The sequence below is a fragment of the Podarcis vaucheri genome (genome assembly GCF_965113315.1).
Source record: "Podarcis vaucheri genome assembly, chromosome: 16".
NCBI lineage: Eukaryota > Metazoa > Chordata > Lepidosauria > Squamata > Lacertidae > Podarcis > Podarcis vaucheri.
In genome coordinates, this window is record NC_138754.1 from 11,690,776 (window position 1) to 11,717,117 (window position 26,342).

Sequence of the window (26,342 nt, forward strand, 5' to 3'; positions counted from 1 at the left end):
TACAAGATTTAGGAAATCAAATGTTATTACTTCAGTGAGCAACCACCAAAAGCTATGTTTAAAGATCTTATGACTTTTCTCCTTATAGCAAGTACACAGAGTTATTGCGAAAAACTGGAAATCTCATTCAACAAACCTTTTTCATCAAGAGACAGCATTGATTGAGAAACTGACACGTCACCTTGCATCATTACAAAATGAAACAGGAGCGGATTAATTAAAAAAAAAACACCCTGGTGTACTTTCATATCTTTTGCAGTTAAAGAAAAGGACACTTGCATTCTTCCAGCCACACATGGGCAGCTATGGCTCAGCACACTTGGCTGATCCGTGTATGAACTTAAATGAACTTATTTTTATTTTCTTTTTAAATGTACTGAACCTGATCAGAACCTATAGTGAAGTGGCTGGTCCCCATTGCTGCTGATCTCCATTGCTATTGTTACAAGAAGGCTACCCAGCAAGACTGGAGAGGCTGTTGGGATGAAAATAAACATATTTATCTGTAATATCCACTCCAGTTTTCCCTGTCTCCCCTACCCTTGCTGTTGATTTTTTAGGAATTGTTTTAAGTTCCTATGGGCAGGGACCTCTTTGCATTCTGCAAAGCACCACGCACAGTGAAGGAATGATCATTAATCATGATCATTAATCAGTTGTTAATAATGACACCGATTAATACTTATTGCAAAAAATAAAACCAATAATTAATATTTATTACCAACAGATAATATAAAGCATATTATCGGTATATTGTTGTTTAGTCGTGTTCGACTCTTCATGACCCGATGGAGCAGAGCACACCATGCACTCCTGTCTTCCACTGCCTCCCGCAGTTTGGTCAAACTCATGCTGGTAGCTTCGAGAACACTATCCAACCATCTCATCCTCTGTCGTCCCCTTCTCCTTGTGCCCTCCATCTTTCCCAACATCAGGGTCTTTTCCAGGGAGTCTTCTCTTCTCATGAGGTGGCCAAAGTATTGGAGCCTCAGCTTCACGATCTGTCCTTCCAGTGAGCACTCAGGGCTGATTTCCTTCAGAATGGATAGGCAGTGATCCATGAAGGGGATTATCGGTACAGTGGTACCTCGGGTTACATACGCTTCAGGTTACAGACTCCACTAAGAAAGCGGAGAAAGAAAGCGGAGAAAGAAAGAAAGAATTCCAATTCCTCATCTGTCAGCTATATGTAGAAAATTATTCAACACAGCTACTCCAAGATAACACCCAACAAATCCACTTTCTATAAACTATTACAGTGGTACCTCAGGTTACATATGCTTCAGGTTAGACTCCGCTAACCCAGAAATAATACCTCTGGTTAAGAACTTCGCTTCAGGATGAGAACAGAAATCGTGCTCCGGCGGCGCGGCAGCAGCAGGAGGCCCCATTAGCTAAAGTGGTGCTTCAGGTTAAGAACAGTTTCAGGTTAAGAACGGACCTCCGGAATGAATTAAGTAGTTAACCCGAGGTACCACTGTATATACTATTAATAAATCTTATTTGGGGAGGGAGAGAGGCGGTAAAACCACCTCGGTAATCGGGCCTTTTTTTTCATCCTCGTGCCTCCTAAGAAGCAAGCGCTACTGAATTCAATGGGCCTCCTGCTCCCGGGCTGAAGCGTGCATAGCATTCATTGCAGCTGAGTTGGGGGCCATCTGGCGTCCCTTTCAAATCCGAGCCAGAAACTTTCCGAACTTTTCGCTCTTTGAAAATGTTGGCGTCCGGCGCGGGCGCGCGCGCGGGTCCCCTCCCCTCCTGCCTCCCGCTCGGGCCAATCGGAAGCCGGCAAGTTGATTGGGAGGGAAAGGGGGAGGAGAGAGAAGAGAGAGAGAAGGCAACCTGTCTCCACGTGACACTTTCAAAACCTTCCCCTTTGTCTGAAGTGCGGGTCGCTCTCCTTTACGATCGTCCGAGTCCGGCGGCGTCTTGCGCGCCCTGGAGTTGGTGGCGCGCTCCGGCGCCTGCGAAGCCGGTGCTTCCCTCCCCCACGACACGCTTCGGGCGCTGCTTTGCTTGCGATCTCCCCCCCCCTTCCTCGACCACCCCAAATTGCGGTGGCCCCTCCGATCCTTGCCTCTAGTAGGGATCTCTACCGCTCCTCGTTCCCTCCCCCAAAGCTGCGGGCGCATGAGAGGCGATCTCTCCAAAAGGGACAGGAGCCCGGGGATTTAGAAAGCCGCGTCTCGGGGGGGCCATGGCCGGCCGCAGAGCAGTGCCCCCGTCGCTGTGGTCCGGGAACGAGCGGCTGAGGATCGGGGAGCGCCTCCAAGCCAGCCTGGCCGGGATCTTCGAGCTGGATCTCCTGCGGGAGACACAAAGGGAGACGGTGGAACGCGCTCTGGAAGGGAGCCGGAGAGATGGCGAGACGCAACAGGTGTGTGTGTGTGTGAAAGAGGGAGAGAGATCTGAAGGGAGGGGGGAGGAAATGGTGGGGAAAGTTTGCTTAAAATGCCCTTTAACTGCCTTTTGCACCAAAGAGTTCAGGGCGGTCTACAAAAATGAGAATCCACTAATTCACATAACTTGCGATTCAAAGCCAGCCGATGGGTACAACAAAGTGCAACATTAAATATATATATATATATATATATGCCAAAACTTTAAAAAAGGAAGAAAGAATAGGGTGCATATCTTAGAACAAAAGGAAAGCTTTGCCAGACTCCTAAATGCTCGCTGCTAGGCATGCTTACTCAGGAGTAAACTTACAGGCTGGGGTAGATAAGACCAGGAGGGGCTTAGCTTGCTAGGTTTCCAGTGCAGGCTTTTAAACTGATCTACCCTAAGCCAGTGTGCAAAGGATTGCAATCAGATAGCCCCATCCCAGGCTATCCATTATATATAATTATACTGTATGCATTATATATAATTATACCACCATGTGCCTCAAGGTATGTAATCTGTTGTAGTTGACCCGTTGCAGAGCTACAATTCCCAGCCCAGCACCCTTCAACTACAATTCCAAGTATTCTGGGGGGAGGACTGCTGTAAAGGTATGATGTGTTTGCAGCCAGAGTCCCACTCAGTTCAAAGGCATTTCTGTATCTGATTGCAATGCTGCAGTCCTGCGCACACTTAACTTAGGGGGAAATGTACCAAGTCGGAGCATTAGTCTGCATTGTAAACACTGTCAAGCAGCGGCTTAGGGTGTGTGTGTGTTCAAGTGGGGAGTGAAGGGGCAGGATATCAGTCAGTAGAGCATGAGACTCTTAGTTTGAGGGTTGTGGGTTTGAGCTTCGTGTTGGGCAAAAGATTCGTGCATTACAGGGGTTTCGACTGGATGACCCTTGCAGCCCCTTCCAACTCTGATTCTGCATACAAGGCAAGATGCTCTTATTGCCGAACTACGACATTTCCCCCACTAAACAGGGCTTTACAGGGTTTGTTTTAAAAGGATGTTTACGACGAGCTCCTTGCCAGACTTGCTTTTTTATTATATTTTGTCTGTTTTGACACACGTGGTAAGGCAGTTTAGGTATTTTCTGGAAAGGCAAAGTGTAAATGATAAATTGCACACAGTGAGACTTGCGTCTGAGTAGACAAAATGTGGGCCTTTGGTGTGATCCAGGGAGGCACTTCTGTGATGGGTTGTGCCTTGACTCTTCAGCCATTCACAGTTCGAGTAAAGTTGGCTTTCTAGTTTTGAGGTGGGGGGAGTAGCTTGCTTGCTGGTTGTTGGGAAGTGATACCTTTCGGGGGAAGACTTTGGGGTGGGGTGAGCAGGAGGGGCCCCAAACAAAGTAGAGCACCCCCATTTTTAAAATTAGCTTTTATATAACAACAACCAATAACAGAATGCATGTATAAAAACACACACACACAACATATAAACAAGTAAAGAATCCCAAGTATTGCACACATTTCCAAACAATGTACCGGTAAATAACACAAGTGAAAATACTGAAATTATCCTCTCTCCAGAACTAGCCATGTGCGTGAGGAGGTTTCCTTGCTTGATTGGAACATATTGAATATAGGGAAATCAATCAATAAACTGGTAAAGGATCCTTTTCTGATTGAGGCTTCTCAACCACACTGGTAAATTTTTCAGAAATGTAGCCCATATTGAAGAAAGTGAAATCATCAGACCTAAAGAAGCCCTGTATCCATTACGTTTAGAGCAGGCACCCCCAACCTGCGGCCCGCCAGATGTTTTGGCCTACAACTCCCATGATCCCTAGCTAACAGGACCAGTGGTCAGGGATGATGGGAATTGTAGTCCAAAACATGTGGAGGGCCGAAGGTTGGGGATGCCTGGTTTAGAGTCTAAAACTGCTTGGCTGCACCACTGTCGTAAGGATTTTTAGAAAGAGCTTTGGGCCTAGGTGGGTCTGATACAGAAATGCACTTCTGTGTGTTGTTGCTTAAAGGACATGCTTGAGACCACTTCAGGAAAAGTAACTTATGCCTTAATTTGGGGGTGGGTCGGCAACCTGCTGGGGGCTACTTGTGAGGTGTGGGTGGGGCTACAGGAAAGTCAGAGGTTTCTGCATCCTCTCCTCTTCGGGTAAGCAGGAGGCATTATCACAGTTGGGAGACCCATTCCAGTCAGGCACAGATGCTCAAGGAGTGAGTATCCAGCCCAGGGCTGGTGAAGGACATGGAAGAGTCCCAAGGGCCAGGCAGAGAGGCCTAGAGGGCCGGCCCCCCATGCATCAAGTTCCCAACCCTTCCTTAGCTGAAAGAGATCCAAAGTGTGCCTTGCTGGTTTCATTTGAAAACCTGTCAGTTGACTACAAGAAATCTAGTTTTTTATTAAAAAAAATGTTAGCCTGTTTAAGAACCCTGGGATAGCTCAGCTGATAGAGCATGAGACCCTTAATCTCAGAGTCATGGGTTTGAGCCTCATGTTGGGCAAAATATTCCTGCATTTCAGGGGGTTGGACTAGTTGACTCTCGCGGTCTACAGTTCTATGATTCTATGTTGGGCATAGAGATGTGGTGGTTGTTCATAAAGAAAAGAACAGTCTAACTTCAGCTGGCAACACCTGTTCATTGCTTGGAGCTTTTTGCAGGGAAACATATTCCGAATAATGATTTCAAGATTTATGGTACTTTGCCGAGTTAAAAAACAAAACCTGAGGAAGAGTGGTCCCTGCCCTGAGGAGCTTGGGAAGTCAGCAGTTGGGGTAGGGTGTACGTCTTGGGGGATAACGGGAGTGGGGTTGATTTGGAGACAGAAAGATTTGGTTTGTACAGTCCAGGTGCCCTGACCTCAGGGAAGCCCGGATTCTGAAGGGCTGTGGCAGAAACTAGGAAGATCAGGCAGGTGTGTGAGCTTGGGGAAGTAAATAAGTAAGGCTTGCCGACGTGGCAGATGTTTAATGAATGTAGGAGAGGAGCTCTTGAATAGAGGAACAAGAAGAGAGGGTGGTAGTCTGGGAAGGTTGAAGGAATGGGAACTATAGGCGCAATGTGTTCAAATGACGAGAAGGGGAGAGTCTGGCGACGTTTTGGGGAAATGGCGTGATTCTGGCAGGACCCCACGTCTTGTGTGCTGAATCTTGCACAGGGCAGAATGTTTACACCACATATGTCCAAGGTCACACTCTTGCATGCTTGTCTGGAATAGCGCCCAGGTTCTGTTGTTGCAACCACACACGTGTTTTGGAATCCGCCCATCGGTATCCACCTGTAATGGTGGCGTCGGCAGCAAGGAATCCAATGTTTGGATCCTGAATGGCTAAGCAGGTGGGGGGGGGTTGTTTTTGCTTTTCTGCGATTCATCCTTCTTTGTTCTGAAAGAATTTGCTAGCGGGGGGGGGGGGGAGTTGCTGCATCGAAACTCGGACAGCTGGGCCACTGAGGAAGCACTTGCTATTAACCGCCCAACAAAGGCCGGCGTGTTGCTTGAAAGATTGTATGCTCCTCTTCTGGATTTTCCCTGTATGGAGTTGTCCTACCAGTTTTGCATCAAAGACCTACCCAGTAACTAGCTTCCCGTTTTATATTGCGTACATAAAGGTTTCTGCCAAATTGTTAGCTCTGCTTTTTCTCTCTGGTCTGAGCAAGGTGTTTCGGGAAGCTTTTGGCAATTTTGGCAAATTAATGAATTTTGGTAAATTAGCTGGGCTAGTTGCAGAGAAGAATATGCCAGCACAGAACACCCTGACATTGGTCTGATGAAGCGTTCTGCTTCTCCTGAAAGTTTGCACAAGCTGAGACTACAGCCTGTTGATGAGGCATCTGTATTTATAAATATGCCAGGAAATGTCACTTTCATTTTCTGACTGTTCTCTCTCTCTTGAATCATCCTTGCTATTCATCCTTGTCCGCATTCCACATCATGTTTTGGTGACTACCATAGACTGTGAACTGGGATCCTTGTTCAGAATTGCCTATTGTAAGTGCAAAATTGGGAAGCTGGTGCTCCTTCTGGGATGAATTAAATTGGATAACACAGGAAGCTGTGATAGACCAGGACATAGTTTTTTCCATCTAGTCCAGTGTTTTCCCAAACTTGGGTCTCCAGCTGTTTTTGGACTATAACTCCCATCATTCCTAGTTAGCAGGACCGGTGGTCAGGGATGATGGGAATTGTAGTTCAAAACCAGATGGCGGCCCAAGTTTGGGAAACACTGCTCTAGTAATTTTATTTTATTTATTATTTATTTTATATACCGCCCTTCATCGTAAGATCTTGGTGTGGTTCACAAGATAAAAATATAGGATAAAGGCACAAATAAATAGACAAAAGCCTATCAAAGCAATAACCCTCTCTCCCACAATAGACTACACTTGCCTGCTCTGATTGATGGCAGCTCAAGAGTATGAGGACACGAGTGTCATCTTGCAGACAGAGTAGGAGGCTGTTGGTACTGAGGTCACATGCTCACCATGAATTCAAAGCAGCCTTATACCACTTTAACAGCTATGGTTTTGCACAAAGAATCCTGAGGAATGTAATTTAAGGGTGCTGGGAAATGTAGTTCTGCAGGGGATTTCCTAATGCAGGCATAGCCAAACTTGGCCCTCCAGATGTTTTGGGACTACAACTCCCATCATCCCTAGCTAACAGGACCAGTGGTCAGGGATGATGAGAATTGTAGTCCAAAAACAGCTGGAGGGCCAGGTTTGGCCATGCCTGTCCTAATGACTCTCAGCATCGTTAACAAACTACACTTCCCGGAATTCTTGGGGTGGGAGGGGAACAATGACTGTTAAAGTGGTACTGTATTAGAATTTGTCTGGTGTGGATTTGCCCCTACGATAGTGCATCTCGCAAGTCTCACCAAGAGGGTCATTTGTTATTAAAATTAAAAAACAAACTGACTTCTGGGTGTTAGGGTGTGGTCAGAGCCTGCCTGCGTCTGGAGTGGAGTGCCTCCTTTGTAAATGAGATCTCTTTTCCTGCAGTCTCAGAATAAAATAAAATAAAATAATTCAGGGAATCTGGGCTAGAAACAGCACCGGCGAACCCCTTCCAGGCTCCTCTTTGTCTCACGCCGGCAGCAGCTGTTGCTGCAGAGGTCCTCCCCGTGCTGGGAGTCCTGGCAGGTGGGGTTTGCCTTGTGGTTTGGCTTGCCAGCTGTGGGTGTAGGCCGGCCATTCCCCCTGCATGCGTAGGGTGGGGTGAGAGAGCACAGCAAAACAAAGCACCTGCTGTTCACGGCGGTGACTTCCTGCTTGGCACATCTGCCACCTGGAGGGAACAGTGTCTGTTGCTCTCCTCCAGCTTCCTTGTTTTTGCTCAGATTTGTAGACCCGAACTACCTGACGAGAGTCTCACTCATGCACAATTCTTCTTCCCGTCGCTCTGAGTTTCCATTCTTCTCCTGCGTTCAGGAAGACCCTTAATATGCGTTGTCTCGCCCTCTGCAGAACCCTTGTGTGCCTCGCGGGGGATTCTGGGAAGAGCATGCGAAATGCATTCTGGGAAAGGGCGCACATGGTTCAAGCAAGGTGCTTGTGCTACAATGAGCTTGCACTAAAGCAATACCACTTTATTGAAAATCTACCGTATTTTTCGCTCTATAACACGCACCCGACCATAACACGCACGTAGTTTTTAGAGGAGGAAAATCCGTAGGCATGCCACCCGTAGGCATTTCCTCCATAACACGCACAGACATTTCCCCTTACTTTCTAGGAGGAAAAAAGTGAGTGTTATGGTGCAAAAAATACGGTAATTGTCAGGAGTCAGCAGTGCCTCCTCTGAGGGGCAGAAGCCCTTTCCCAATCCAGCTTCCTGGGGCTCTTGTAAGTGGAAAAGCCGGGAATTGAACCTGGAAACTTCTGGATGCAAAGCAGGCGCCCTCTTCATTGAGCTGTGGCTCCTCCTAAGCAGGCCATGTAGAGCTGACTCATGTGAGAAACAAAATTGCACAGCTTTTAGACTGTAGGTGGAGGGGTGTTGCCTGTTTAAATTGGCACCTATTACTATTTTTTAAATTTCTTTTAAAAAAAATACTCCAGCTCCCTGAAGAGAAAACATTTGGCATATCAGTACTGAGGCTGCTTCTTCCTGACATGCTATTTTATTTAAATTTTAATATCGGAGTCAGGTTTTTTTTAATATGGAGGACCTATTATTATTATTATTATTATTATTATTATTATTATTATTATTATTATTATTTTATTTTCATTCCTGTATTATGAAAAAATCATAAAGCAGTTTGCAACCTACATTAAAACATCAAATAAAACATTCCAGAATTAAGTATTAGGGAAGAGAGTAAAGTATACAATCAGAGTAACACGATGAACAGGAAACTAAAATATTATCTTAAAGATTTCAAAATGAAACGTTACCAAAAAGGTCAACTACAGAATGCACATTTAATGTGGCAGAGTTAACTTTTTAAATGTTATTATCAGGAGCTGTTTGTACCCCCCAGGACCTGTTTGCTCAGTATCGTGGGTCCAGCTTTATGGAACTCCATTGCACAGACAAGTGCCCTTCGCTGTTGAATTTCCGGCTGCTGCTGCTGAAGACTTTAAAAAATAATAATAATCCGCAGGCATAATAACTGAATTCTGTGATTTTATAGCTCAAACTGATTTTTATCTTGTTCAGAAACTTTTTACTAAGAGACATTTGAAATTCAGGGGTGTATAAATGACCAATAATAAGTGATTGCTTTCCACATAGGTTCCAAGGCAGGGTAGAAAATAAGAGTGAAAACAGTTACCAAACAGCAGGGGAAGAAATAACAGGAGATGAGTTTAAAAGCGATACAAAATGGGATGCCCATGACAGAGACTTCTCCATCTAGCTGGGAAAGCTGCAGGCATGTGTACACACGATGCTGTTTTTTTCTACTGACATACCCTCCAACATTTCTCTGATGAAAATAGAGACATCCTGAGGAAAAGCAGGACGTTCTGGGATCAAATCAGAAACCGGGACGGCGTCTGTAAATCCATGACTGTCCCTAGAAAATAGGGAACGTGGGACCTTCTTCATGCAAAGCAGATGCTCTGTGCACTTAGCTCGTCCATAGACACAGCTTCTATCTTTGCTCAATGGTGTTGTGTGAAGAAGCCTTCTGTTTTTGTTTTATGGGGGGGGGATGCTAATGGCCTGAAAGTTGATTTGTCTTTCGAGCCCTCTTCTTTCTCCCTCCTGCATGCCGACACACCCCTCTTAAACAGCTCGCTTTATTTTATGGGAGAACGAGCTCTTGGTCAAATGGACAGATGGCAGCCGCCTGCGGGGAGCTCCACCCGTGGCAGGGAGGGGCTGCCGTGTACACCCAGTGACCTAATCGTGGGCAAACAGCGTTATCTTCCAGGCAAGGAGAGGAAGGGTGGCATATCAGCCGAGGGTGGCATGAGATCGGGCCTTTGGTCCGTTTAGCACAGGAATGTCTGCACTGGTTGGCAGAGGCTCTCCCCTGGGTTTGAGGCTGGGAGTCCTGGCCCCTCCATCCTACCTGGGGATAACTAAGGATTGAGACTGGGCCTGCCGTGTTTCGCAAACTTGGCCCTCCATCATTCCTGCCCAGAATCGAGGGCTGTAGTGAAGTCGGATCAGAACTTTGCATTTATTTATTTTTTTAATTAAATTTTATTGTTGTTGTTTAGTCGTTTAGTAGTGTCCGACTCTTCGTGACCCCATGGACCAGAGCACGCCAGGCACTTCTGTCCTCCACTGCCTCCCGCAGTTTGATCAAACTCATGCTAGTAGCTTCAAGAACACCATCCAACCATCTCATTCTCTGTCGTCCCCTTCCCCTTGTGCCCTCCATCTTTCCCAACATCAGGGTCTTTTCCAGGGAGTCTTCTCTTCTCATGAGGTGGCCAAAGTATTGGAGCCTCAGCTTCACGATCTGTCCTTCCAGTGAGTGCTCAGGGCTGATTTCCTTCAGAATGGATAGGTTTGATCTTCTTGCAGTCCATGGGACTCTCAAGAGTCTCCTCCAGCACCATAATTCAAAAGCATCAATTCTTCGGCGATCAGCCTTCTTTATGGTCCAGCTCTCACTTCCATACATCACTACTGGGAAAACCATGGCTTTTACTATACGGACCTTTGTTGGCAAGGTGATGTCTCTGCTTTTTAAGATGTTGTCTAGGTTTGCCATCGCCTTTCTCCCAAGGAGCAGGCGTCTTTTAATTTCGTAACTGCTGTCACCATCTGCAGTGATCATGGAGCCCAAGAAAGTAAAATCTCTCAGTGCCTCCATTTCTTCCCCATCTATTTGCCAGGAGGTGATGGGCCCAGTGGCCATGATCTTCGTTTTTTTGATGTTGAGCTTCAGACCATATTTTGCGCTCTCCTCTTTCACCCTCATTAAAAGGTTCTTTAATTCCTCTTCACTTTCTGCCATCAAGGTTGTGTCATCTGCATATCTGAGGTTGTTGATGTTTCTTCCGGCAATCTTAATTCTGGCTTGGGATTCATCCAGCCCAGCCTTTCGCATGATGAATTCTGCATATAAGTTAAATAAGCAGGGAGACAATATACAGCCTTGCCGTACTCCTTTCCCAATTTGGAACCAATCAGTTGTTCCATATCCAGTTCTAACTGTAGCTTCTTGTCCCACATAGAGATTTCACATTTTATTAAATGTTACCAAAAAAATGAATAGGAAAAAGAAATAGAAACAATACATAACCATACACAGAAACATTTATTTACACAATTTTCCAGAATGCAGACTAGAAACGAAGAAAGACAAAAGAAACGAGAAAAAGAATGAAGAGAAAAAATACTTTTCACAATCAATTATTCCAAATTCATACCTCAAACATTGCAATATATAAATCCTAGTTAAAATACTACAAAAGACTTCCACCGCATTCACCACACGTCTCTTGGTTAACCAACAGAACTTTGCATTTACAGTATTTATTATTGCGTGTCTATCCCACTTTTTTCTCCAAGGAGTTCGCCATCTCATTTAATCCTCACAACAACTCTGTGAGGTAGGTTTTGGCTGACAGGTGCAAGGTCACCCAGCATGCTTCGTGGCCGAATGGGGATTTGAACCCTGGTCTCTTTCTCCCAAGCCCTGATGCTCTAACCAGTATGCCACACAGTAGTTTTTAAAATACTGTTCTGGCTCTCATCTGTCGGCCTCGGCTCTCCTTATCTCTAAAGTGAGAACAACATCGATCCAGTTCACAAAGTTCTCATGAAGGTAAACAAAAGACTTTTTAAAAAAGCAGTATAAGGCGGGTTTGCCTGTTTTAAGTCATGCACAAAAAAAGGCTGACATTTGCTCAATGTGCAAAGAAGCGTTTTGTCCGCACGGCACGTTCTTAATTTATGGAATGTGTTGCCGGAACATGTGGTGGTAGATACTGGCTTAGCTGGCTTTAAAATCAAAATAAAAGGATTAGAAAACCAGAAAACCAGCGAAGGGCTCCGTCTGCTATTGTCTATTAGCCGGCAAAGACTGGAACCTCCAAGTGCAGGGGGAATATATCTCGGATTACCTAATGGCAGGGAGAGACAGCAAGGGAATGTATTTGCCTTCTTGCCTTGCTTGTGAGCTTCCCACAGAAGCACCTGGCTGGCAACTATAGAATTAGGATTTGCTGGTTTAGATGAACCTTGGGTCTGATTGAACACTTTTTCTTACTATTTTAATTTTTTTATTGCATTTATATCCCGCTGCCTTCTCCAAGGAGCTCAAAGTGGCCTCCATGGTTTTTTCCCTTCGCCCCAGATTGCATGACCAGTGGATGAGGTTCATGGGAGTTGTAGTCCAACAGCACCAGGCGTGCCACAGGTTTCTCCTCATCCCTGCGCTATGTGTAATGATAATAGTGTGGCATTGGTGTTAATGAGACTATCATAATTTCACAAAATTTTATGCTTTCGGAAACAGAGGTTTTTATGGGCAGCTGTAGCTCTGACTCTTTTGGGGGGCTGCTAAATTCTTAGCGAGGTATTTCTGTTTAAAGAGCGGATAATCTTCTCTAGCACTTGAAATTTGCCAGGTGAATTTTGCACCTGGCTACTGGCCACTTTTGACCAAGCGAAGATGCCTGGGCACCATCGGCGCCTGACGTCTTCACCATCTGGAGATTCCTGCATGGGGATCCTTGAATCCGGACTGTTTTCACACACTAATACCCCATCCTGTAGAATTCTATCCATTATATTTTCTCTGCACAATGTTGTATTGAAAAATACGACTTTTGAGCCATCTGGTCCAAAAATGGCAACTAGACATTTTGGTGACTGTAACTCTGGTTTAAGGAGCCATTTGACGCCTAGTTTATACATCTCTGAGTTTCTAACACTGATCTTATATCCCCACCTGAGCCCATCTTCTCAGCAGCCTTTTTGGAACAATAAATACAATTCTATAATTGGTTATTATTCCTGGGTGAACTGTATAATCAAAATGTTATAGCAGTCTCGAAACAAGCATTTGGGTTGTTTCTTTATTAGTGAATGTAAAATTTCAATTAAAAAATGATGTAAACACACAAAAGAGAGTTGTCTTTGCAACAGTTTCCTTCTTGAGAATTACAAGCGTGTCTGGCCTTCACAGAGGTGTCAGGGCTGTTATCATCTGAGGCCTTTCTCTGTGTTCCTACTCCAAGGGAGGTCCAGAGGGTGGCAGAACCAAAGTGGGCCTTTTTAGTGGTGGCTCCCCACTTGTGGAACGCTCGCCCTGGGGAGGCTTGCCTGGTGCCATCTTTACATATCTTTTTTGCCAGGTTTTTGCCTTCTAATCACTTCCAACCTCCTTGAGCTGGCGGGATGTTTTAAACCCACCTTCTGAAAGCAGGACCTCCGTTTGGATTTTGTCTTTGTTTTCTCTTACGCTGGTTTCAATGTGCGCATTTGTATAATGTCAGTCACATTAACTTGATTTTTTGGGGGGAAAGAGGCAACCAATAGATTTGATGCAGAAAACAAAACATTGCATCTCGCTGCACTGACAGGGCGGATTTGGGGGTGGTAATGAATTAATGTGGACAAAATGGCAGCCCCAACCTGGGCCCTGTTAGCTTGGGGGCCGAAGCCCAGAGGAACGGCTGCTTCCCTCTGCCAGCCACACACGCCGTGCACCTGCCACATGGCACGTGCGTCCGGCCGTCTCGCTTGCCATTTCAATAGGTAGCCAGGAGGCCCCAAGACAATGGCGACAGCTGCCTAGCTTTAGGAGAAGAAAGAGGAGGAGGAGAGACCACCCCCCTTCTCCTGTTCGTGTTTCATTCCTGCTGGCTCAGCAAATGGGACTCTTTCCCCGCTCCCCCTTTCCTTGCGTGAAGCAGCTGTCTTAACTGTTGTGGGGTGGGGAGGGGGGAAACTCCATAGGCATGTTGCAACTTTTACCCCTCCAACGCCCCACGGAGATCAATAAATCTTGGAATCTGGCCCAGGTGCAGTCTGGAGGGACAGGCAGGTTAGGAGATAAGCCGCAGCATGTTTGCTTCCTCTTGGCTTTCTGCACCGGTTAATACCTTCGGTTTTGGAGTCAGGCCTTGGGGTCGGCCTGCCTTAGGAACCTAAGATTTGGAAGGGACCCCCCCCCCAAGTGGGTCATCTGGTCCGATTCCCTGCAGCGCAGGAGTTGCGGATGAAGAATCCCTGACAGGTGGCCATCCAAATGTGCACACTGTAAATACAACGCCTTAAGGGTTTACAGAGAACTGTGTAGGGTGCCAGCCAGCCGGCCATGCCCTGTTTCAGGATACTCCATTCCATTGTTCGCCCTGCCCAGGTCCACCCAGCGACCTTTGTTGCTGAGTGGGGACTCTGTGTCCAGCTGAGCATTCTCACCTGCCGTTTGAGCTACTTTGGGGTTCCCCCCTTCCCCTAGGGTGTTTTTTATCTAAAGATTTGTTTGTACTTCTAAAAACCTCGGGGTTTCCCCAAGCCTGCTGCTATCTGTCTCCCCCCCCTTTTTTTTGCAAAATTCACGCTTTTTTGACTACGTAAGCATTAGCGGATAGCGAATGAGTTTACTCTAAGTATAGGGTTCAGTCCCTGCCGTAGATGGGCCCATAGTCTGATTTGCTGTAGGACAACTTCTCATACAGGTGGCAGCCGTTTTGTGTGCGGGTTCTGTACCTGGCCCCTGAACGTGTTAGTGGCGCGCGCATAAGCCCACCATGTTCTGCCCCTGTTCTGCCCTCCTCCAGATCCAAAACAACCCATCTGTCGGCAGTCGCGCGTCCATCGGACACGCACAAAATGGTGGCCGCCTGTATTCCTATGAGACCGCTTTAAACAGTCATGGCTTTTCCCAAAGAATCCTGGGAACTGGGGCTGGTTGAGAGTGCTGAGAGAGCCCCCAATTCTCCTCACTGAGCTCTGATTTGATCCTGGGAAGACTGTGAGAGGAACAGGGGCTTCCTACCAACTCTCAGCACCCTTAATAAACGGCACTTCCCAGAATTGTTTGGGGGAAGCCATGATTCTCTCAAGCGGCAGCATAGAGGGTGACTGGCGAGGAAGATTGGCCTCTGTTATCGCAGGCCTGCTGTCGTGTGGTGGTGGAGGGAGACGTTCCAGCGTGGGGCTTAGCGAGGGGCCCCCCGAAAAGCCTGAGGGTGGTTAGCTGGCTTTTGCAAAATGGGATTAGACAAATCCAATGAAGGGACACATCTGTCAGTCGCAAGATAAAAGCATCAGAAACCTCTGTGTACAAAGCGTGGGGCTCCTTCCTTCTATTTCCGCTCTCTGGGAGAAGAGTTCCATTCCTTCCGTAGCGAAAAATTAGCACTGCACAAAAGAGAAGGATCAACCTTGAGGTTTACAAATGCTTAAAAATATTGAATAAAAATATTGAAGGGAGAGACCCTTAAATGTGGGGGGAACAGGCAAAGCCCTTGAGGGCTCGACTGGAGGGGGGCAGGACTGAAACCCAGGTGGACAAGAGAATGGGATGGCTGAAGGAAGTGGCGCGAGGAATGAGGTTCCGTTCTGCATTTTTCGTATTTATCTGAATAGGTCATGTCCTGGCTCACACCTGCAGACAGAAGCGGGTGTTGCTCATAGACATCGGTGGAGAAATCCAAAAGCCCAGTGTGGCCTGGTGGTTAGAGTGTCGGACTAGGATTTTGGAGAGAGACCAGAGTTTGAATCCCCACTCAGCCATGAAGCTCACTGGGTGACCTTGAGCCAGGGCCTAACCCAACCTCACAGGAGAAAATGTGGAGGATTGTACCGCCAACCTTCTGATGGCAAGCCCAAGAGGCTCAGTGGTTTAGACCACAGCGCCAACCGTGTCCCTCACATATCTGGGTGGGCCTTCCTGAATTAAAAAAATACAGTACAACAAAGATGTCTGCCTAATGTCAATGGGCAGAGAGTTCCAGGTTGCAGGTGCTGCCATGCTGGAAGATTGATACCTTATGAGTGTGGAATGGAGATCATGGGGCACTTGCGAAAGAGCCAGCTGTGCAAATCGAAGTGGTCAAGTGGGCATGTATGATGATAGTGTAGCCTTATGAGGCTCTGCCCTCGGGTGGGGAAAATATTGCGCCTGGGAAAGGGAAGTGGGAGTTAACAGACACTCAAGGAATAGTTCGGAGAAAAGGCTTTTATTTCTACCATCCATGAACTGGTAGAAGGAGCAAGTGTGATAAGTCACAAAAAGCATGCACGAGTTCACAGTCATGTGCACAAACATATATACCCCTTTCTAGTTCCCTCCCCCTTTCTCCTCCCTCAGGAGTCCTGCCCCATGTTGAGGTTCCTCTGAGCATGAACAGAAAGCTGTCTTGGGACTATTGTGGACTCTTGGCACCCTTCCCAGGAATGAGAACGGTTCAACATGTCCAAAGGTGTTGCAAGTGAATGAGATAAGATTCGTTTCTCAGGCCTGAGTATTCTTGGCAATGACAGAGTCTATTCATTAGCCTTTAAAAGTAATATTTTGCCTTTTGCCACAGCATCTTGTGATAGAGCAGAAGAGAGCAGAGAAAAGCTGTTTTGGATTTTTAGAAGACAAAAGGAATTCTGGACATTTTTGAGGCCTGGGGTGATTTCACAGACAGGATTTGGGTATCCTGTCCCTTCAATAGCAAAACTTTGAGTTTGGCCTGATAAAAAAATCAGCAGCCTTTTTCCTCTGCTGTTCTGTCTCTCAAAACCCTTGCTTGTCCCCCCCCCCCTGCAAAAAAACAGGAGGACCAAAGCAGCCTGGGCGATAACCGAATGCCCACCACTACTAAGCTGGACCGGAGCAAATCTGAGGACCTGCTGGGAACCCCAAAGGAGCCTCGCACCTACAGCTCATCAGAGAACATTGAGGCAGACCCCGGGGTGCTCCGTGCTCCCATGGGGGACGGACCAGAGAAGGGATGCCTTGGGTTGCGGATGGTCAGCGAGCAACTCCTTTCCTCCAAGAAAGCTGGAATCAATGGGGGAGATACCCAAGAAATCTTGGAGGCAGACTCCAGACCCAGCTCAGGTATGCCTGCTCCAGGTTCAGCGGGGAAGAATTTACCTGCCTGGTGGATTGTTTGATTTATTTGTATTGTAAATTTAACAGAAAAAAAGAAAGAAAATGCAGGCAGCTGGCTCACATCAGCAATAGGAATTGTCCCTCAGTTCTGATTTAAATGTTTATATTAATATAGGCAGTTCATGTGTCCAAATGGATATCCAAACAAGACTGATGAATGCAATATATATTGTTCAAATGTAGAAAGGGCAGTTGATTTAGAGCATGGTGCTTATAATAATCTATGAACCTTTTAGTCTCGAGGTATAAAGGTTATATTCAGTTAGTAGGCCCATTGAATTTAATGAACATGTTAATCATGTTTGTTAACTTCTGTAGTTCTGCTCTGAGTAGAAATAGTATTTGGACACAACCCTAAGTCTCTGCAACCAGAAGGGTTTGCAGGATCCACTTCCATTGTCCATCTGTTAAGTCCTTGCACCAGAGCAATGGAATGGAAAAGTGGGTGGATGTCTGAAAATCTTAAGGATTTTTCTGAAACAAAGCTAACGCAAACAATATTTTCTGACCAAAAAGAAGACACCCTCCACTAGACACAGCCACAACATGCACCTCAAAGATTCATTTATGAGCATTGCATCCCTATATCTCCACAAATACTTCGCTTCCTAGTCTCACAGGTCGCAATCCCTACGACACACCGGTCCTTCTCCCGGAAAACATCTGATCCCCTTTCTTTAAATCCGATTAAACGTCCGTCTGGAGTGCTGCACTATCTAATTTTTATTGAAAACGTAAAAGACAAGGCTGCAAACAATAAATAACAAACACATAGGAGAAATGCCCAGAATTGCAGCAAAGTAAAAATAAATAAAATATAGAACAATAATCAGGGGTTAGTCTGATTTATTCTGCCTCTCTTCCCAAGTTTCATAGTGTGCAGCATAGAGTTCCCAAGAAACATAGAGTTCACTGATCTTGAGTGTCAAAACTTTTAGCTATTAAGAGATCCATAAATGTGTATTTCTGGCTGGCGTATTTGAGCCCTCCGCTCCCACATGTATATATTTAATAACGTCAAACTAGACTGGATAAACTGTGGCTTTTCTTGATTTCCCTCTGTGTAAACAAGACTTTTTATGTTTGCTTTTTTGACGTGGCCAGATTTTTGCCACCTCAAATTTCCACCACGGCCAGAGCGTTGCATCTTCCTTCTCTGTGTTTTCCAGGGTTTTACGAGACGAGTGAGATGGGCTCCCTGTCTGATTCCTGCGCCTCCGTCCACAGCGATGGGCCTGGGGGTTCCCGCTGCAGCATTGGCTCCCTCTCCCACTTGCCCGGCCTGCGGGAGGCCACCTTCTCCCGCCCGCGCTCTACCGATGAGGCTGCTGTCCGCCTCCTAGACCTCCAGCTGCAGCGTCTCACCTTGGCAAACGCCTCTGGCGCGGACGGCAGGAGGCCTGTGTCGACAGGTGAGGCGTGCTTGCATGAACAGGGACTCTCAGGCTTTGCAGATCGGCTGTGTGCTTGAGCCTCTCTCCTCTGCTCCAACCAAGAGAGGAGTTAAAAGGGAGGAATGAGGGAGAGTACAGCAAAGAACACAGACATGTCTGGGGCAAGAGCGTAGCTCAGTTGTAGGGCACCTGTTTTGCTATGTGGAAGGTCCCAGATTCAATCCCTGGCATCTCCAGGTAGGGCTAGAATAAACTGAGACCACGTTTACACTGTACAGATAGAGCAATTTGATACACAGTCCTTTGGGGGAATAGCTTGGCTTTCCCCCAAAGAATTCTGGGAGCTGAAGTTTGTGAAGGGTGTAGAGAGTTGTTAGGAGGTCCCTGTTCCCCACACAGAGCTCCCTTGGAAGATTGTTAAACCATTCTGGGGATTGTGGCTCTGTGAAGGGAATAGGGATGAGGGTGGCGCTGTGGGTTAAACCACAGAGCCTAGGACTTGCTGATCAGAAGGTCGGTGGTTCGAATCCATGCGACGGGGTGAGTTCCCGTTGCTCGGTCCCTGCTCCTGCCAACCTAGCAGTTTGAAAGCACGTCAAAGTGCAAGTAGATAAATAGGTACCACTCCGGCGGGAAGGTAAACGGTGTTTCCGTGCGCTGCTCTGGTTCGCCAGAAGTGGCTTAGTCATGCTGGCCACATGACCCGGAAGCTGTACGCCGGCTCCCTCGGCCGATAAAGCGAGATGAGCGCCGCAACCCCAGAGTCGGCCACGACTGGACCTAATGGTCAGGGGTCCCTTTACCTTTACCTTGAGAACTCTCAGTACCCTTAAAAAAATGACACCTCCTAGGAACTCATGACTGTTAAAGTGGTATAATGGTGCTTAAAGTGTATAGTGTGGATGTTGCCCATAAGACAGCTTTCCTATGACCCGCCCAGTTCCATGAGGTGATCCTGACTTCTATGTTCCGCTTCCTGAGAACCTTCTTCCTTCCTTTCAGTTCGAACTGATAAACAGGAAGTTTTTCTCTTTATTATTATTTCCTTTTTGAAGCATCCTTACCTTTAGTGGTTTATGAAGATCAGTAAAAAGGCAGCCCCTGTTCTCAGGCTTATAATAACTGAAAAGACATAACACACAAGGAAAAAGGGGAGGAGGAAAAAAGCAAACTCAACTCAGGTGTTATGTTTTAGTTACGAGATGGCACCCGTCCCCCGGGGCAACTGGACTCTGCTGCCATGGGTTGCACAAACAGATTTGTGCCACCCCAAAATATCATCTTTTAAATTTGTTTTACTCCATCAGCACCATCCAGCAATTCAGATGTTGCTGAATGACTACAGATTCCCCATCCCTGTTTTATGCCCATGTGAGTGCAAAGAATAATTGAACATGGGCAATACCCAATACTAGGTCTTCTGTAAATAGACCCATTGAAATTGATAGGTATGACTACGCTAAGAACATTAATAGCAGTGGGTCTGCAGTGAGTCTAACTTAGCTGGCTACAACCAGGTAGCTTCTGCCTGCCTTGAATCCCTGTTAAAGAGACAGTCCATCTTCTACCTTGCCCGGCCTACGGTCGTTGGTTCCTGTTACTCATAAGTCCCTTGTGTTTCCTTGCTTCAGGTGACCTGGAATTCCTCTTGGGCCTCGGAGACTTGTCCCTCCCACTCCCAAAGAACCCGAGTCTCCAGCTGCTGCAGTACAAGTCGGACCTTGTCTCCCGGAACACCAACGAGATCTACCACTACCCGAGCCCCTTGCATGCCGTGGCTCTCCAGAGCCCCCTCTTCACCAGCAGCCTCTCCCAGAGCTCGTCTCAGGAGGACCTGGATGAGGGACCCCTGGAACAGCCTGGCACCAGCTCCCCAAAGAGAGCGGCCGCATGCTCCAAGGAGCAGCAGAGAGCCCGGTTGGACCAGTACGTGGCCAAATTGGTGCTGCGGTACAAGTGTCGCTCCGCAGCCAGCAGGCCGGAGTCCGGATACCTGGCGGGGAATCAGAAGAGCTTGTCAATGTCCTCCGTCTGCAGTTCTGTCCTGGGTGCCAGCCAACTCCTGGCACCAGCGCCCGGGTGGAAGATCCGGCGGCGCATCTCTACCTGCTCGCATCTGCGTTCTCCAGAAGGTTCCGAAGGGGCACGGGACTCGCGGGTTTTGGACAGCCAAGGGGATTTCACTCCGTTTCTGGAGATCGCCTCAGTCCAGTCCAGCACTACCAACCTCATGAAGGCTACTGAGCCGTCGGTGGTGTCCCTGCCTGATCCTCTCCCATCGTATCCGGAACCTTCCGTCATCCCCTACCCAAATAAGCAACATGGCGGATCGGAGAGAGAGGTCCTGGGCTGGGTCAACATGGCCCGTTGTCATGTTGTCCAGGCCGAGGCTCCCTTCAGAAAGGAGGCCTCATTGCCGCAGGCCGCTATAAACTTTGACAGGCTGTACAAAGGCAAACATGCCTCGCGGGAGTTGGTGAAAGCAGCCGAGAGGCAGGAGAAGCCGGCCGAGAGGAGCTGGCTGAGCCCCCGGGAACTGTTACGCAGGCTGAGCCTTCGCCGTAGGCCGTCTGCTCGCATGGGGAGCAGGGCCCGCGCCAGCTCGGAAATCAACGTCCACGTGGCCACAGGGCTGGGTTGCCACAGCGACCCACAAGCCAGCAGAGGCAAAGCGGTCAAGCCGAAATGGACATCGGTCTTGGAAATTTCCAGCAAAGCCCCCGGCCGGCAGCGGCTGAAAGCCGGCACTTTCCACCCGCCCCAAGTGCTGAACCGCCACCTTGCCTTTTCCTCTGACTCGCCAGCGTCGTTTTGCTTCCTGGGCAGCAGCCATCTTGAACTGCCACCTCGGCAGCGGGCTGGACTTGCCGGCGGCAGCCTTGGAGAGGTGGACGCCACAAGCGCCGTCAGCCTGAACGGAGACTGGATCCTCCATCAGCTCGGGGACAGGTGGCCCCGCACTGCGGCCACGTTGGACTCTGCCGACTTGCCAGTCCGCAGCTTCAAGCTCCGGCGCAGCCGCTCCTTCAAGGAGCTCAAGAAAATGATGTCACGCTCCTTCAAGGGGTCCAGGACCACCAAGTGACTCCTTCTTCCCCCAAAAAAGGGCTGTAAGATGTGTTGGGTGGGTGAGTGGAGAAGGTAAAAGGTGAAGAAGGTTCTTAAGCATTTTTGAGGCTTCTTGATTGACCTTCTTAGACCAGCTTCTCCATCCCCTTGGACGACGGGGGTTGTCTCCCGAGTTTTTCCCCGCACCCTTATTGCTACGTACATCCTTGAATTTGGACATTAACTCTTTATGCCTCAGGATTTCTCACTGGCCTCAACAAGAACCAAAGATGGACATGGAACTCCAGGTCTCCTTCGATAATGTTTTCCTAAGAATGGATTGAGGGGCCTTGAAGCTGCCTCACCTAACCCCGGTGGCGGCTGTTGCCCATTGGGACTGATAGGGTGGCAGGTGGGGAGCCCCACAGTAGGTGGCGCCAGAGAGCCAGTGGCAAGCAGAACCAACACATTCTAGTTTTGTCCCCATGCCCCCTGCTGAGTTTTAAAAGGGGCAGCAGAGAGACTGAGGAAAATGGCAGGCAGTGCCACCCCCTGGACTGGCTGTAACAAGGCAGGCGGGTGGGGGCTGGCTAGGGGCAGACTGAGGTTAGTGGGGCAGCATTGCCTCCGCCCTCATGTACCAGCTTCCACTGAAACCCTTGAGTTATGGTAGTCTCGCAGCCTAGCCAATATGAGGGTCAGAGAGATGCCCAATAGATGCTGAGTCTTCTACCCCCAATGTCCTTTAAAAGTGTTGCCTTGCCTTGGGTTCCCACCCACCACAAATATGGTAGGGAAAGCATGCAGATCTTCATAAGTATTTTTTTTATTATTTTAGGATCCAGGCCATGCCTTATATCCCTGGGCCATTACAGTGGTGCCTCGCAAGACGAAAAGAATCCGTTCCGTGATTCTCTTCGTCTAGCGGTTTTTTCGTCTTGCGAAGCAAGCCCATTGACGGATTAGAGGATTAGCGCTATTAGCGGCTTTTAGCGGCTTATCAGCTTATCGGATCAGCTGATAAGTGGCTTAGCGGCTTAGAAAAAGGGGGGAGGGGAAAAAACCCGCAGGAACTCGCAAGGCATTTTCGTCTTGTGAAGCAAGCCCATAGGAGATTTGTTTTGCGAAGCACCTCCAAAACGGAAAACTCTTTCGTCTAGCGAGTTTTCCGTCTTGCGAGGCATTCGTCTTGCGGGGCACCACTGTACTGAGGTATTTGAGGAGGAGGGTGCTTTTCATGGTTCCCTGTGGCTCAAACACACGATTCGTATTGTGGTTCGACCACCCTCTCCCTGTTGAACTCCCAACGCTTGGTGACAACTTTTTCTATTTCGGCACACAGTTTGTGAGGGGGTTCCCCAGCCCTGTGATTCTGTGGTTAATTTTAACTTGCTTTATGTTCTTATCTCTCTTGTACAACGCTTAGAAAAGGCAGCATGCAAATTATTTAAATAAATAAAATGTGCAGCCTGTCCTGAGGAACACACAGCCTGCCCAACAAAGTCATTCCCTGACCACCACCTGGATTTTTCTTCTTGGCAGTTCGAAGCAGGTGGTGAAAACCAAAGAGGGGCTTGGCAGGGGTCCATCGTGGGGAGGGAGCTGTGTTAACAGGTTGCAAATCGTGCAGGCCTAACACTGATTTTGAGGTGGTATTAATTTGCCTTTTTCTTCAAGGTTTTGTATTGCCTTCCTTTTCCAGTAAGGGTATAATGCAGAGTTGTGGCACTTTGGATGCCAATGGACTCCGGTTCTCATATCACTACCCGATGTGGTGTCGTGGTTGGAGTGTCGGATTAAGAGCTGGGAGAGCCGGATTCGAATCCCCACTCAATCATGGAACTCACTGGGTGATCTTGGACCAGTCGCTGCCTCAGTCAGCCTAACTTACCTCACAGGGTGGTTGTGGGGATTCAATGAGGAGGGGGGAGTATCTTGTACTTGAGCTCCTTGGAGAAAAAATTGATATACAGTGGTACCTCAGGTTACATATGCTTCAGGTTACAGACTCCGCTAACCCAGAAATTTTACCTCGGGTTAAGAACTTTGCTTCAGGATGAGAACAGAAATTGCGGTGCTAAAGTGGTGCTTCGGGTTAAGAACAGTTTCAGGTTAAGAGTGAACCTCCGGAACGAATTAAGTTCTTAACCCGAGGTACCACTGTAATGAAATAAATGAAATAAGTAAGCTTTGGTTAGTTGGGCCCAGTGGTCAGGGGTCTGAAGTTCAACAATATATCAGGCAGGCCACAGCCCCCCCCCCCCTTCCTAGTGCGAGCTAATCCTGCACAGGGAAGGCCTTCATCCCCCCCCCAATTCTTCATTTTGGCCCCCAAAGGCTTCCAAAAGTCTTCCTAGATATTTCTGTCTGGTACTGCTGCCACCTTTAAAGGGAGGGGGTGGCTGTGCTCCCATCTGCCTCTCCCCCCCCAAAAAACTTTAATTAAAATGGGTGAGTAGCCTTTGGCAATCTGGATGTTTCTGAACTACAGCTCCCATCTGCCCTCGCAAAAATGGCCAACGGAGATGGGGATTGTAGTTCAGCAACTTCTGGAGGGCCAAGTCTCCCCAAAGCAGACTCAAAACGAGGTAGCCTTTTTTAACGTCGTCCTTTTGTTTTTATCCGTCTTGCTCTTTGAAACTGTGAACCTTATTTCCCCACTACATGTAAATGTTAAGATCAAGATAGAAAATAAAAACGAGCATTTTGAAATTGGGCGTCTTGCTTGGTCTTGGGAACGTGGGATGAACGGAGTGTGCGGAGATTTAAGGATGTTTTCCTACTGAAGCATTATTACAAAGTCTTGCAGCAGCTGAGTATATAGGCCAGTATGTTTTCTGTCCATATATATCTATAACTCATTACTGACTGTGACTGTCATGAAGGAACCCTGTACACAGGATAAAAAGCTCCCCTTTCATCCTCAGGTGGTTGTAGGTCACTGGAGAGGGGTCTCTCCTGCATAAATAGTAGACTTTGATACTCTTCTGCACCATTGGAACATTGCCCCACTGATCTCCAGAGAATAATGTGCCCTTCAGACAGTGAAAGTCCCCCATCCCTTGTATCTATGATCATACCTCACTGCGTTTTCATATTTGAAATGCAACGCTTTGCAATGCACACTGGAGAGAGGTGTGTTCCCACCACGCCCTGGGTTGTAAAATGGAGAGGGGGAAGGAGGGGGGCATGCCAGATTATCCCTCCTATAATTAATCCCTCCCCGCTCAGTGCCTAGAAGCAGGTAGGATATAGCAAGCTGGTTTCTCCTGCCTTCCAGGCACACATTTTTGCCTCCTCGACGCCGGTGCTCCTGGTTATGCCTTGAAAAGGCTGAGCGAATTGCTGTTTACGGCGTGCCTCCTGGCACCGCACAGCTAATAATAGTAATTAAGGAGGCTGCAAGACGGTGGGGGATGGGGTTCGGCAAGCCGGAGCTTGTCTGGTCCTGCCGCAGCCTTCCAGCCCAGAACGTGCATTTTCCAGCAACAGAAAACCCCTGTCAAAGAGCTTGAGTGGCTCAAAGCAGTTTGCATGCATTGTCTCAGTAATCCTTAACCAACACCCTGAAAGTAATATTATTCCCCCCATAATGCAGATACGGAAGACTGAGGCTGAGTGTGAGTGACTCGTCTATGGACACGTAGTGAGTCAGTGGCAGAGGTGAAATTTCAGCTACTGATTTATTGATTGTGTGACTGCAGAAACGGATAAAAGCCGCCCCCCCTCCCAACAATGACTATCATCAGTGCAGGGAAGAAAATAATTAAATTTTCATTTTTATCATCTACAATACTGTCTTATTTATTTTATAGTACAGTACATTGATAATTGCTTTAATTATATGGATCAATGGTCTCGTTAGATAGTAAAATTCATAATAAAAAAATTCCTTCCAGTAGCACCTTAAAGACCAACTAAGTTAGTTCTTGGTATGAGCTTTCGTGTGCATGCACACTTCTTCAGATACACTTCTGTATCTGACTATGGCAGACCAACATGGCTACCTATCTACTAGTAAAATTCATGTTAAACTGCTGTTTTAGGGGTTGCTTTTTTAAAGTCTGGAACGGATTAATTCATTTTGCATTATTTTCTATGGGAAAGCATGCCTTGGTTTTGGAACGGACTTCCGGAATGGATTAAGTTTGAGAACCAAAGTACCACTGTACTTAGTTCAGACACGTGGGTTCTTGTTTTGGTCTCTTGCCTTTTATAACTAACCCCTTTACTCCCACCCAACACTACCAGATCCACAGTTGTGGCTGGGTAGAGGCAGTGGCAGACAAAACAGGGTGGCTGAGGGGCAGAGCAGATTACTCCCTGCTGTATAAGCTATAAGCCATGCACCTCATGACCCCCAAACACAAAGAAAAGTCTGCATCTGAGCGACTGATTAATTGCATCTTTTCCTCCCACCTCAGGGTGTACACGGTTCTTCTCTCGCTCATTTAATCCCTGCACAACAACCCTGTGAGGTAGGTTAGGCTAAGAACTAACCACTACGCCGCACTGCCTTTTGACTACCCACTGACTAGTTTGGTGGTTCTGACAAGCCCAGTTTAGAAAACAAACATGCTTTTTGCTACTGCAATTTACGCTGTGTACACGCTACGTTTAAATGGTACACACCCAGAGCATCCTAGGAACTATTTCGCTAAGACTGCTGGGAATTGTAGCCCTGTGAGGGGTAAACTACAGTTCCCAGAGGGGTTTTTTGGGGTGGGGTGGGGAGATGTATGGTGTGTACACAGCCATAGTTAAACATTTAGGAAGCAGAAACCTCTGACCAATAATCTATTAATCTCCGAGGAGATCCTGCTCAATCTTCTGCCTGCCTTCGATTTAGTTCATTGTTATATTTTTGTCACGTACTGTATATGAGGAGACAGAAGGCATTTGGTTCCGCCCCCCCGGCCTAAAATGTCATACCCAGGCCTCCTTAAGACAGCTATTTTAATCAATGGAATTTGTTAATAAGAAGCCCGTATCTGCTTAGGAATGTCTTCAGTCATTA

The 26,342-nt window shown here is 47.4% G+C and overlaps 1 protein-coding gene across 2 annotated transcripts; it reads left to right on the top strand.

Annotated features, from left to right (window-relative positions):
• Positions 1-1,483: 1,483 nt before the first annotated feature.
• Positions 1,484-24,037, top strand: LOC309520423 (uncharacterized protein). 2 transcript variants are annotated; one of them, XM_082202166.1, is made up of 6 exons: positions 1,484-2,377; positions 16,544-16,829; positions 18,053-18,295; positions 19,909-22,202; positions 22,538-22,929; positions 22,975-24,037. In XM_082202166.1, exons 1-4 carry the CDS (start codon positions 2,198-2,200, stop codon positions 21,360-21,362), a joined length of 2,163 nt encoding a protein of 720 aa, XP_082058292.1. In that variant the 5' UTR covers positions 1,484-2,197; the 3' UTR covers positions 21,363-22,202; positions 22,538-22,929; positions 22,975-24,037. The 2 variants fall into 2 exon arrangements, with proteins under 2 accessions (XP_082058292.1, XP_082058291.1); XM_082202165.1 differs by having other exon boundaries at positions 22,538-24,037.
• The last annotated feature ends 2,305 nt before the right edge of the window (positions 24,038-26,342 follow it).